Below are 12482 nucleotides of genomic sequence, written 5' to 3'. Positions count from 1 at the left end.
GGACAAAGCTGCAGTGATCCTGGATCTCAAAGCATGTACTATTTACACAAGGGATACAGTGGGAGCACAGTTTAATAAAAACATGGTCTTTTAAGGAAGGTTCCAGGGAATGGAAGTATTGCCAATAATTACTTATGTAAAAGAATTGGCCTGAGAGGAGAAATGAAAGATATGTATAATTCTCAGGGCAGGGGTTACTTCATTTTCTCCATATACTCCAGCATAAGCCCTTGTGGTAGGTCTTTAATAAATATTTTTTGAATTGGAAAAAGGCGGGGGCAGTTTCTGAAGCAGAATATTGAGATAGGCTAAAAAGGCAGTAAATTTGGGCCAACTTGTGGAAGGCCTTGAATGCTAAGCTTTATACCTCATCGACAATGGGAGATGGGAGAGAAGAAATGGAGCAATAATTTGTTATTGTTGAGTCACTTTCAGTTGAAACTCTTCATGATCCTATTTAGAGTTTTCTTGGCAAAAGTACTAGAATGGTTTACAATGTCCTTATCCAGATTATTTCACAGGGGAGAAAACTTGAGGAAAATAGTCTCCACACTTAATCCACCGGGCCATCTAGCCGCCCTCAAGCCTTTAAGCTGAGCTCAATTATGCTTTGGGCTATTTCCAATATCATTTTTCTGGAGCTGCTTGGTTATCCCAGAGATACAGTGAAGGCTGCCCAGAACTACTTCCAGTAGTTGCTCTAAGTTATCTCAGGTATTGGTCCGAATCAGAGGCCCAACTGGGCCTGATGGACTCCCTATCCTTGCATAGGAGCTACTTTATAAAGCATCCTAAGATGCAGAAATCAAAGTTAAACATTGGGAAGGGGAGCCCAGTTAGGGAGTAGCAACAGCTACAATGAACCTTTTGTTAATACATTTCTTCTAAAACAATTGCAACATTTTTGGGGGGGGGGGGTTTGGAATACAAAATTGTCACTCAATGGTTTTCCCAGTGGCAATGTAAGACTGTGAGAGTTGGACTATAAGAAGGCTGAGTGCTGCAGAATCTATGCTTTTAAATTGTAGTTCTAGAAAAGACTTGGAGAGCAAAGAGATCACCTAAGTCAATACTTACAGAAATTAATTCAGGTCATTCCTTGTAAGTTAAATACTAAAGCTGAAGCTTAAGTATTTTGGCCACATAATCAGAAAACAGAATTCACCAGAAAAGATTTTGATGCTGGGAAGACTGAATGCAAAAGGAAAAGGGAATGGCAGAAGATGAGATGGATAGATACAGTCACGGAGGCAGCAAACATGAGCTTGGACCTACTCAGAGATAGTAGATGATGGACCATCGCGCTATGATCTGTGGAGGGAGGAAGAGTTGGACTGCTTGAGTGACTGAGTAATAGCATATATGCTAAGCACCAGGGCTACAATGACAAAACTACAACCCTTACCCTTACTTTTTTTACAACCCTTACATGTATATGCATGTGATGTATATGTGTATAATCATATACAAGGCAGATAGGAGGGGACTTTGGTGGGGAAGGCCCTTGAAGTTGGGAGGACCACGAAATGTGTCGGACAAGTGGGTGGTGTTTGAACTGAGTGCTGAAGGAAATGAGAGATTTTTTTTAAGAGTAAGAAATAAGGAAGGAAAACATGTAAGGCAAGGGGGACAGCCAAAGCAAAGACAACAAATTGGAAAATGGAATGCTGCGTGGGAGGAGCAGGATAAAGTCCCATTTGGTTGGACAAAAAAGTATGTAGACAGCAGTAATATATGTTAGAAGGACGAAAAGACAGACTAAGGCAAAGAGCGTGGTTAACAGAGCCAAATGCTGAAGAGAAGTCAAGAAGGAGGAAGATGAAGATGAACCTTTAGATTTATCAATAAAGATTACTGTTAATTTGGGAAAGGGAATTTTCATCTGGTTATGAAGAAGATAGGTTATTGGGGGTTGAGGAGAGTGAAAGCAACAAGTAAAGAGTTTGACAGAGAAAGGAGACAGATAAGGCTCAGAGCTTGCAGGAATTGTGTAATTATTTTTCCCTCAAGGATTAGAGATAAATGTGTTTTTAGGCAGAAGAAAAGAATGAGTGAATAAGTAGTTGAAGGTTAGATAAAGAGAATGACAATGGAGGCAAAATGCTGAAGAAAAGAAGGGATGAAGTCAAGGAGACAGGTACAGAAGGCTTTGAGGTGAGAGATATTGTTAAAAAGTTTCAAGTTAAAAAGAGGAAGAATGAACTCAAATGACTGAATTTCTTCATAAAGTTATCAATCAAAAAAGCATTTTTAAATGCTTCCCATGTACTTGCCAGAGTGCTAAATGCTAGGAATGCAAAGAAAGGTTTAAAAGTCCCTGCCTACAAGATGCTTACAATCCAATGAACAAGGCAAGACCCTCCGAAGAGAGGATGAGTGTAGGAAGCATTGTAGTAATGAGGCAAAAAGTAAAGGTTGGATGCTCTGTGTTAAATGAGATAAAGATTAAATGAGGAAGGAAGAGAAGAACTGCCTTATGAAATGAGGGCATCAAGCCATCGGACTTTCTTACTACACAACTTTCTTACCAGTTCTATTCAACATTATGTGAGTAAGAGTAGCAGGGGAAGATGGTAAGAGAAATCCAAGACTTGGCAAGCTTGAGTGTCTCTGGGCCAAGGGAGCAGGGGGACTGATTCTCTAAGCAAATCAAGACCATGACCAAGAAGATTGAGGCCATAACCGATTACTGATAATTTGGAGAAAAGTTTCAATTGATGGATGAAGTCAGAACTTAAATGGCGAAGGACTGAGAATCAAGGAGAGAGGAAATTGAGCCAATGAGTATAAATAAATTTTCCTAGCTTTTTCATTATGTTTCTAATAAAAATATTTTTTCCCGTTTTCATCGTCATAGTCAAAATGATTATGAAACCTTAGTTTAATATTTTCTTGGTGACATCTCTAAATTCCATCTTATGCCTACACGACTTCAGTCATTATTTTTTAAATCATACTGTGGGTAGAATTATTGTTAAATCTTCTAAGCTGTTGGCCTTGATTCTCCCCCTGGGTGTTGTGAAATCAATGTTCTTTAGTTAAGAAGGAAGAAAATTTACCCAGCCATATCCCATACGGAGTTGGGAGTCTACAGGTGGTAATTGGGTCTGAATAGAACACACATGTGCAAGAAAGCCACTGTTACCCTTCTTCTCAGAGAATAATCAGGAGAAATAGCTTTTTGAGCTTTCACTACCAAGGTAGTACCCAAGAGACTCATTCCTCTCACAAGAAGTCATGTAATCTTGGAAAGAAACTTTGCCATTGTTTAGTTGTTTCAGGTCATGTCCAATTCTTTGGGGTTTTCTTGGGCAAAGATCCCGCAGTAGTTTGCCATTTCCTTTTCCAACTCATTTTACAAATAAGAAAACTGAGATAAACAGGGTTAAATGATCTGCATACAGCTAATAAGTGTCAGAAATTATATTTGAACTCAGGAAGATGAGTCTTCCTAACTTCAAGAGAGGTACTCTATGCACTATGTTGCCCTATAGTAATGGAAAAATGCCTTGTTCAGTAGGTACAATTCCTGGTTCTGACTTTTAGGGCCAAACAGAAGTCTTATCCGACACCTGTTAAGTACATGGTAAATATACATCAAATACAAGTATTTTCCTCCTGAATTGTCTCTTCTCTAGACAAAATATTCTCAGTTCCTTCAGCTGGCCCTCATATGTTGTATATTCAAAGACACCTATCATCCTGGTTGTCTCCTTTAGATGTGCTTCGGGTTATCAGTGTCTTTCCGAAAATATGATGGGGCAGCTGGAGTGATATGGTGGGGAGCCCTGGGGCTAGAGTCAGGAAGGCCTGATTCAAATATGGCCTCAAATATGGCTGTGTGGCCCTAGACAGGCCACTTAGCCCTGTAGGCCCAAAGGAGTCACAGAGAGTTAGACATGATTGAAACAATAAAATAACAAATTTTTTAAATGGTGCCCCCGAGTGAACACAGTGCTCACGATGTGGTTTGACCACCTATCTAGGATAACAAATTACAAGCTTGCATTAAAATCTCACCCCTTCCCCCTAATTTTGCAAAAGAGTTATGCTCCCATTCACTCCAGGCTGACTACTCCCAGAATACTCTTGCCATGTGTCCTGAAAGATTTCCTTCTCTCATGGGCCTCCATGAACTAGAGGGCCTTCTTGAGTGGTTGCTATGCTTTTACTCTGATGCGATCTATTGTTTTGTGGAATATTTAAAAGCCAAATACTTTTCTCAGTTTTACTTTATGGGAGTGACCACCTTTCCCACTTCCCTTCTTAATTTCTTGTGTACAAAACTGAGCTTTCAGAACACATTTTGGGCATCTTGTGAACCACGGCTACCTACTAATTAGAGTAGTTAGCCAGAGTAAGCACACGGAGGGTCTGTTCTGTTCTCCAAAACTGAAGCCATAACTCTAATCAGCCGTTCTTTGAATGATAAGGGAAACGGAGAGAAAAATGTGAGACCATCCACACTGCTAGAAAACTAAGCCTACAAATACAGTTTACTGATGGGGAATGTCAATATTGAAGTTCATTGTGAAGAAGAAGACTGAAAAGGCCAATATTATGTTTCTTCCAATCAACAAATTTCAACTCATGATCTCCTCAAACAAAAGAAAGGCCCAAATCATATATTCTGACCACACAGTATCAACATAAATCTTCTTTTATTAACTGTCCAATGCCATTAACATTCACGTATTGTGTTTTCATTTAAATTGTTACAAACTACTGGTACAGACCATTACATTTCATGATTTACACAACACCAGCTTGAATGAACAGGAAGCTTTTCGGCCATGAGTTCGTGGTGGGAAAACATAAGGCAGGGAAACAGATCAGTAACTCGGTCCATGCATCTGTTGTTGGCTAATGAGTCAACCAATTTAAAATGAGATGTAGAAACCCCACAAAACTAGCCATATTAAAACAATGATCTGAAACAATTAGAAGACATGATTTCCAGAAGTGTCCCAGGAACCAAGGAGAACAACTGCTAATGAAAAAAAAAAAGGGCTCTTTTACTGTGTCCAGAGGGACTGGGATGAGAAGATGCAAAGGAATTGGTTCCATTCTTGAGACAAATCCATTGATTATTCACAAAAATATATTTTTCTGCACTTTAACTCAAGAAGGCCAGAAGCCAAGAAGAGCACCCTGCTTTGAAAAGAGATTGTTTGGTTCACACAGCTTGCTTTGGTTTATTTGAAGTGGTCCTCAGTTTCCTGAGGAGAAATGTGTACAAAGAGTTTAGAATGTATCAAGAAACCACCAGCCTTAATCGACAGATTCCGCACCCCCCTCTTTTCTATGAAGGTGAAAAATCTTTTTCTTCTTTTCCAGTGCTCAACTTCTTTGTTTCAGGAGTACTCGCCGGATAGCCATATCAATATGCCTCTTGCTTATCAATACCCTCAAGCTGTGCATTTCACGTTACTAAATTGTTTCAAGCTCAGTGCCTGCCTGACAGGATGCATCCATCCTTCGGCATCTGTTTTCATGTAGTTCTTGAGTTCTATGTTATGAACTTCTGAATATTCACATAATGTATCTAAAAATGTCTTCTGACAAAAAAAAACATAAAAATGTACAGGAAATTGTGCTCTCTCTCAGTAAGGCTCGCAAATTGACATTTAAATAAGCAGAATATAAATCACAAGCAAAAAAAAAAAAAGGTGCACTTTTAAATAAAATAAACAAATCAAGACAGTTAAGAATTACTACCAAACTTATGGACAGATTAATTCTGGTTAATCTTAGAAGAAAGTGATAAAATATATGTGTATGGCTTTTAATTTTTGGTTCATTTTGGTTTTGATTAGTGAACACACAAAAGTTCCAAATGTCATACCCCTATCCCCACCCCCACCCTGCCAGCCTTTAGATCTAGCAGCTTTTGAGAGTTTTAAGAGTCTGGATTGAGATGATCCTTCCCTTAGAAATAAATGTGGCTGCCTCTCAGTCTAAGTTAAAGGCGCTAGCCTTCATACAGTACGTCTCAAGGTGCTCAGAAAACAACAGCTCTCACCTTACTGATCCCGACACACAGTAAGGAATCAGAACCCTCATCTGCTCCGAACCTCATAATCATCTCTGCCTTTGTCGGACATTGCCAAGTGAACTGGGGCGATTAATGGAGGCTTACTAAGCTTTGTGCCGGCAGAGAGAGGCGTAGTCCTTCTCCCTAAGCCCTGATCTCCGATATATTTTTCCATCTTTCACTAAAGTGACTGTTTCCATAAATCTCCAAGAGAAGAAGCAGCTCCCGAAGGACGTCATGTCTTTTGGCTGCTCGCCTTCTGTTTCTGTTTGCGCAGGTGAGCCTCGATCTCGTGCCTGAAGACCAGCATCCCCAGCTGCCCGTGTGACGCCTCGTTCATGGCTTTGGACTGCATGCACATCTTATACTGTTCGGGGGTCAGCTCGTCCACACACTGTTTCTCGTGCCAGAGGTGGAAAAGCCCCCGCACGGGAGTCCGGACCACAATGAGGTTGCTGTGCAGGTATTTGCGGTACAGGTGCACATCTTCTCCTCCCCAGCCTTTGATGTCCAGGTCAAACCCACCTGCCAGAAGGGAAACACCCAGGAAATTATGTTATCCGTACATGCTTACACTCCTGCTGGGCACGGATACACGTTCGTCATTTGGGGAGGGGGATAGCTCTAAGAAGCCATCCTACATTTTCACCTTTTTAGTGTCTCTGTCCTGGTCTGCAGAATTCTGAAGACCACCTCTTACTTTCTACCCTGTTAGACAAATTAAAGTTATGATTTTAAAGGACAATTCAGGTTCCAATCATTCATCTGGCTGTTTTTAAAGAGCTGAAGGCAAGGAGAGACCTTGGAGTTCATCTAGTCTAACTTCCTTCATTTTACAGACAAAGAAACTGAGGATTATAGGGGTTCATAGATTTAAAAACTAGAAGGGACATAGACGAACCCCCTCATTGTACAGGTGAGGAAACTGAGCCCAGAGGAATTAAGTGATTTGCCCAAGATTACACAGGCAGTAAAAATTAGAGAATGGATTTGAACCCAAGTCAGTATTCTTTCCCCTTTACTTTCTTTCCTCTAATCTTGGATGATGCCATGGTTTCAAAGAAAATTATAGCAACATCTTTACATCTTGAATCCTCCAGAACAAAATTCTCATGTACAGACATACATTTGTTATTTATCGATATATTGAAGGAAGGAAGGAAGGAGGGAGGGAGGGAAGGAGGGAGGGAAGGAGGCAGGGAGAGAGGGAGAGAGAAGGAAAGGAAGCAAACACTTATTAAATAGTTATATGCCAGGAACTGTGCTAAGTGTACAAATATACAAATGTCACTCATGGAACACCTTTAGACTCTATTCTTGACTGTTAGCTATTTCAGAGGTTCAATCAGAAGGTAGGTTATTTCAAATTACATTCAAGAAATCCATTGGCAGGTACTAGTTGTCAGATTTTACTTTGCTCAAAAAGTGATATATGCTTGTTGCAAAGCATTTTGTAGATTTTTGACCAATTTATCATGTGTGTTGAAAATGTCTATCCATCTTCCTCATCCTCTTTAGTAAGTATTAATCTTTCTAGAGCTACCTTAGGGTGATAGACTCTGTGTTTCATTAGTATTATACAGATTTTTTTTAGGATACGTTCCAAATCTATTACCAGTGTTAGGTGTGCTGACTTTTGTCTCAGTCCCTTTTCCCTCTATAGAACTTTACAAATCTTCTTAAAAGGTTTCCATTTCATAATTCTGAAAACACAATAAAACTGTATTTTATAGGTGTTGAATACTTTTAACACTTTCTTTGCATTGAACTTTGGTTTCTAGATGTTAGTAAGTCCCTTAACATATTCATTCACAACCTTGTCTTTGATTTCTTTTTGATAATTCCTATCTTTTTCTTAGATAAATAGCTGCAGTGTCATGGTGGCTTCTGTGTTAGCCCCATCAGCATTATTACCACAGCCCAGCTGCTAAACCTTTGTAACTAATGTAGCTGTCTCAGGACACTAAGATTTCATTACTGGACATTTATTACCTGGTTTGGCATTCTCTAGTTTTGCCATTGCCCTCTTCTTCCTCCTCCTCAGGAAACAAATAATGTGTTTTGGGACTTTAGGAAGTTGTGCTTGTTTTTATAAAATTTAAAGGACTATACAAATGTGAGGTATTACTATCATTACTTAGCACTTAAGAAAGCATTTTCTTTGCAACAACCATGAGATGGGGAAACAAGCAACAGCATCATCAGAGAGACATGCTGCAAATACTGGAGTTAAGATATGAAGTAAAGTCTCCTAACTCCAAATCTTATGCTAAAGATAATAATCCAAGTGCAGGGCACTTTCCCCATATGCTTTCTGCCATTGTTTCTTCAGAAAATTTGATTGAACTTTTTGGTTTTTTTTAAATTCAATTTTGTTTTATTTTCAGTTCCAAATTTTTTCCTCTTTGCCCTTTTCTCATGCATTGAGAAGGCAAGCAAACATATATACACAGTGTGACATAGCATTTTATGTACTAAAGAAGGTAAGAACAAATAGAGAGCTTGCAAAGAAAACTTTAGTACAGAATTACAAGATTGAGATTGGGATGTAAATGTAGAAAATAAATACTAAAGTCATAACAGCCCTCACACTTAACAAAAACATCTTTGATGTATCCACCATTTTCATCAACTATACATATGTTCTTGCCTTAAAATACAGACCAAAAAAAAGACATGATAAATGCCTATTGACTTGAAATATAAATCAAAGCTGAATAAATATGTAAATTGGAATTTAAATAATGATTATTTGCTTCTAAAATGTGTTATACACATAAATAGTACTTCTGAATGTTATGGTAATCTGACTCCATAATGGCCATCATATCTTCTTTCTATTCAATTCCAAAATGGATAACTGTAGCTCAACACAATGGAGAGATTACTAAATTGAGCTAAAGTTCAAGTTCTGCTAGTATCTTATTCCATGGCTTTGAGAAATTAATTTTCCACTTCCTAAAGTCAGTTTTCGTCTCTAAAATGAATAGGAGGCTGCATTATATGGTGAATGTCTAAAATTCATTCCATCTCATGTATTCCATGGTTTTAAAACTCTAAGTCTACCTGCTTGGAGATAAGATACTTGATTTGCAAGGTAGCTTGCAAGATAAGTTTAGAGGTGGGTTGAGAAAGGAAGGAAGTGGTTGATGGGAAAAGGCAATGGGAAATCAGAAGAAATCCAGCATACTGTTGGAGCTAGCCCAGCCAATGCTGAATTAGTAGCAACATATCTGTATGCAAAAGACATACTATTTGAACCCCTGTCCCCCCAAAAAGGGAAGCATAAATAAACTGGAAGCATGAGATTGTTTTTGTTTTTCCTAAAACTTCCTTTACCTGTCCATTTTTTTTTCCTTTTCTCCAAACCCTATTTTTAGGAAATTGAGCATTCAGGAAATTCAGCATTGGGATGGACAAAGCTTTCCATTTCCATGGAATTCTGACCACATTCCTTCCATTCACCTCCATGTACAATAAAGTACAATAATGACCTCTGGGTGGCAGTGCGGAAGCAGAATTTACTAAGATAATTTTTTTTACCTATATTGATGAAGTCTGATCGGTACTGACAAGTCATTCCAAATCCAAAGTCTCTCCAAAATCCAGTTTCCTTCTTTATAACCTGAAAAGGGAAAACAGTAATTTGAATGGGACTGGGAGGTGGGAAGATCTGGTTGAAACAAAAACAAAAGAGAATTCACAGATATATGAGAAAGGTACACTAAAAAAGGTACCCATCTTATCGCGGACAATCTGCCCACATCCCTGCAGTAAATATAAGGGCAAATTTTCTTCATTTCAATTAAAAACACAGTAAAATTGCCCCAGCTGAAAGAATACTGTTTAACTTTTGGAACCAAAAGCTACAGAATCTAACGTCAAGATTCTTCATTACTACATACTGCTTCTAGTTTTTCTGCAATTAAAACCCTTCACAATCTGGTTCCAACCTACCTTTCCAGACTTATTTCATATTTTTCTTAACTTTACATTCCAATTAAATTAGCCTGTGTGATGTTCCCTGAAACCAGTGTTCAGGCTCTCGCTTCCTTTATATGCTGCTTAAGTGCTGCTTCCTAAAAGAAGTTATTGGCAGTTCCTAGTTCCCAGTTTTTTTCCTCCACAAATTATCTTGTGTTTACTTACTATTTAAGTTTATATATTTCACATCGCTCATTTAAGTTCCTTAAGGAGAAAGATTTACATAAACTGATACTGAGTGAAACAAGTAGAACCAGGAATACAATATATACATTAACAACAAGATTGTGAAATAATTAACTATGAAAGACTTGGTTCTTCTCAGCAGTTCAATGATCCAAAGCAATTCCAATAACCGTGGATATAAAACGCCATTTGCATCCAGAAAGAGAACTGTGGAGACTGAATGTAAATCAACACATGATGTTCACTTTTTCTTTCTTTTTCTGCTGGTTTTTTTTTTTTTTCCTCTCTTGTGGTTTTCCCCTTTGGTTCTGATTTTTCTCTCCCAATATGATTCATAAAGAAATATGTATTAAAATCAACATGTATAACTAGAAAAAAAGAAAAAAATTAAGTTCCTTGGGGGTAGAGACTATTTCTCATCTTTTACATATCCAAAATCTAGCAGAATGGCTTACACAATTACATGTTGCACTGAATAATAGTTAGCATAAAAATATTATAGTATAATTAACATTTGCAAAACACTTTACATGGTATTTCATTTGATTGAATTGAAGGTATGGACAAAGGAAAATAGAAAGGGAAAGAGAAAAGAGTAGAGGAAATAGAGACAGAAAGAAGAGAGGGGATGAGAAGGAAGGAAAGAGAAGGACAGAGACAGAGAAAGGAAAAAAGGAGCAACTAAACATCCTATAGAAAGGCTATCTTTACATCAGATTCAATAATCAGTGAAAGCTCCCTGGCAGAGAACCAGGAGGGGGCTTATGAAAACAAGTGAAGGGTGAGGAAGCTGGGTGGTGTAGTGGATAGAGTCAGGAGGACCCGAGTTCAAATTTGATCTCAGACACTTAACACTTCCTACTATGTGACTCTGGGCAAATCACTTAACTCCAATTGCCTCAGCAAAAAAGAAAAAAAAAAAGAAAAAGAAAAAGAAAAAGAAAAAATCAAGGGAAGGGATGGAGAACAACTCATAGAAAAGGAAACTCCCCAAGATGTGACCTTCCACTAGAAAGAGTGGGCACTAGAGAGCAGGTGAGCCTTTCCCTCATGTTGTTAATTGAAGAAAAGAAAATTTTTAAGTCTGAGTCCCTAACACAGATGGAGTCCATTCATCTCAAAGCTATTTTCTTGCTAGACCATTCCAACAGTGCTTGCAGGGTGTCAGTACCTAGTGGGCAGAGGCCATCCAACAAGAAGCATCTGTTAGCAGGATGATCGCCTGGCTTTGTCCAGCTCTGTTTTGTGATACGAGGGAATGCCTTTCGATATTCTGAAGAAACAATCAAGTTATGGGCCTTTTTGAGAAGCTTAAGGAGTCCCTTCACATTTCTGGCCCACAATTCTTCAGCTGTAAAATGGTGAGGTTGGGCTCAAAGATCTTTTAGGTTCTCTTCTAGTTCTCAACATGTGATGAGATGATCCCTATGGTACAGGGCCACTTGCTTAGGCTAGCTTTTGTTCTCTGCTCCCTAATGCACTGTATCTCAGCCTCAGGATGATCTAGAAGCAGATGTGAATGTTATTTACACATCAAGTTGCATTCTGTACCAATATTTTAGCATTGGTTAAGGGAGAAGGCAAATCTTCAGGACACTCTGTTGGCAAAAGTTGTCTTCATTGGCCGGTGGTCAGGATGATATCATTTGACTTTGGAACAAAGAATTGTTATGCAACATCTCCAGTGTGGCAGGAAAATCAAATTAGCACCGACTAGAAAAATTCTTAAATGGGGGCAGTCCTGGAGAGGGGCCATTTTGGAGTTCCTGGTATATACCCAGCTGTACTGAGGAATAAAAAATTTTAAAAAACAGCTTAATGTGCTGTATACCTGCCCAGCAATTCCCCTGTTAAAGAAAGGAGGCAGTGTGAAATATAATCATCTTGACCTGGATATTTTGGAGCTTAAAACTGATAAGTCAGACTCTAGGCCGAACTATTATGTAAGAACTATATGCTGGAAATGTGCTAATTGATGATCAAGTATCTGAGTTATGACAACGATTGATTAAATTTATCTTTTTTTTTTTCTGGTCTTCTTGCATGCCAAAAAATGTTACTTATTTTTTGACTTGTCTAACAGTTTTTGGTCTTATTGTCCCCAAATTGTTCTATTATGTGAGGAGATACATTTCAGTGCTTCCACATTGCTGATTTATAAAATGGTTCAGCACCCTTTCACCAGGGAGCAATCAATCAAGATTTATTAAGTACCTACTAAGTGCCAGGCACTGTGCTAAGCACTGGGAATAGTAAACCAGGCAGAAAACAGTCCTTC

The 12482-nt window shown here is 38.5% G+C and overlaps 1 protein-coding gene across 1 annotated transcript in view; it reads right to left on the bottom strand.

Moving 5' to 3' along the window:
* Window positions 1-4644: 4644 nt before the first annotated feature.
* Window positions 4645-12482, bottom strand: part of CSGALNACT1 (chondroitin sulfate N-acetylgalactosaminyltransferase 1) — a 111721-nt gene continuing 103883 nt past the window's right edge. The window contains exons 6-7 of the mRNA XM_051975643.1: window positions 9578-9659; window positions 4645-6559 (exon numbers count right to left, since the gene is read on the bottom strand). Of these exons, the coding sequence (XP_051831603.1) occupies window positions 6270-6559; window positions 9578-9659 (372 nt within the window). The 3' untranslated portion in view covers window positions 4645-6269. The remainder of the gene's footprint in view (window positions 6560-9577; window positions 9660-12482) is intronic.

This window comes from Antechinus flavipes, chromosome 2 (genome assembly GCF_016432865.1).
Source record: "Antechinus flavipes isolate AdamAnt ecotype Samford, QLD, Australia chromosome 2, AdamAnt_v2, whole genome shotgun sequence".
Lineage (NCBI taxonomy): Eukaryota > Metazoa > Chordata > Mammalia > Dasyuromorphia > Dasyuridae > Antechinus > Antechinus flavipes.
Note: the sequence above shows the minus strand (reverse complement) of the source record. Positions and strands in the feature narration are given on the sequence as shown.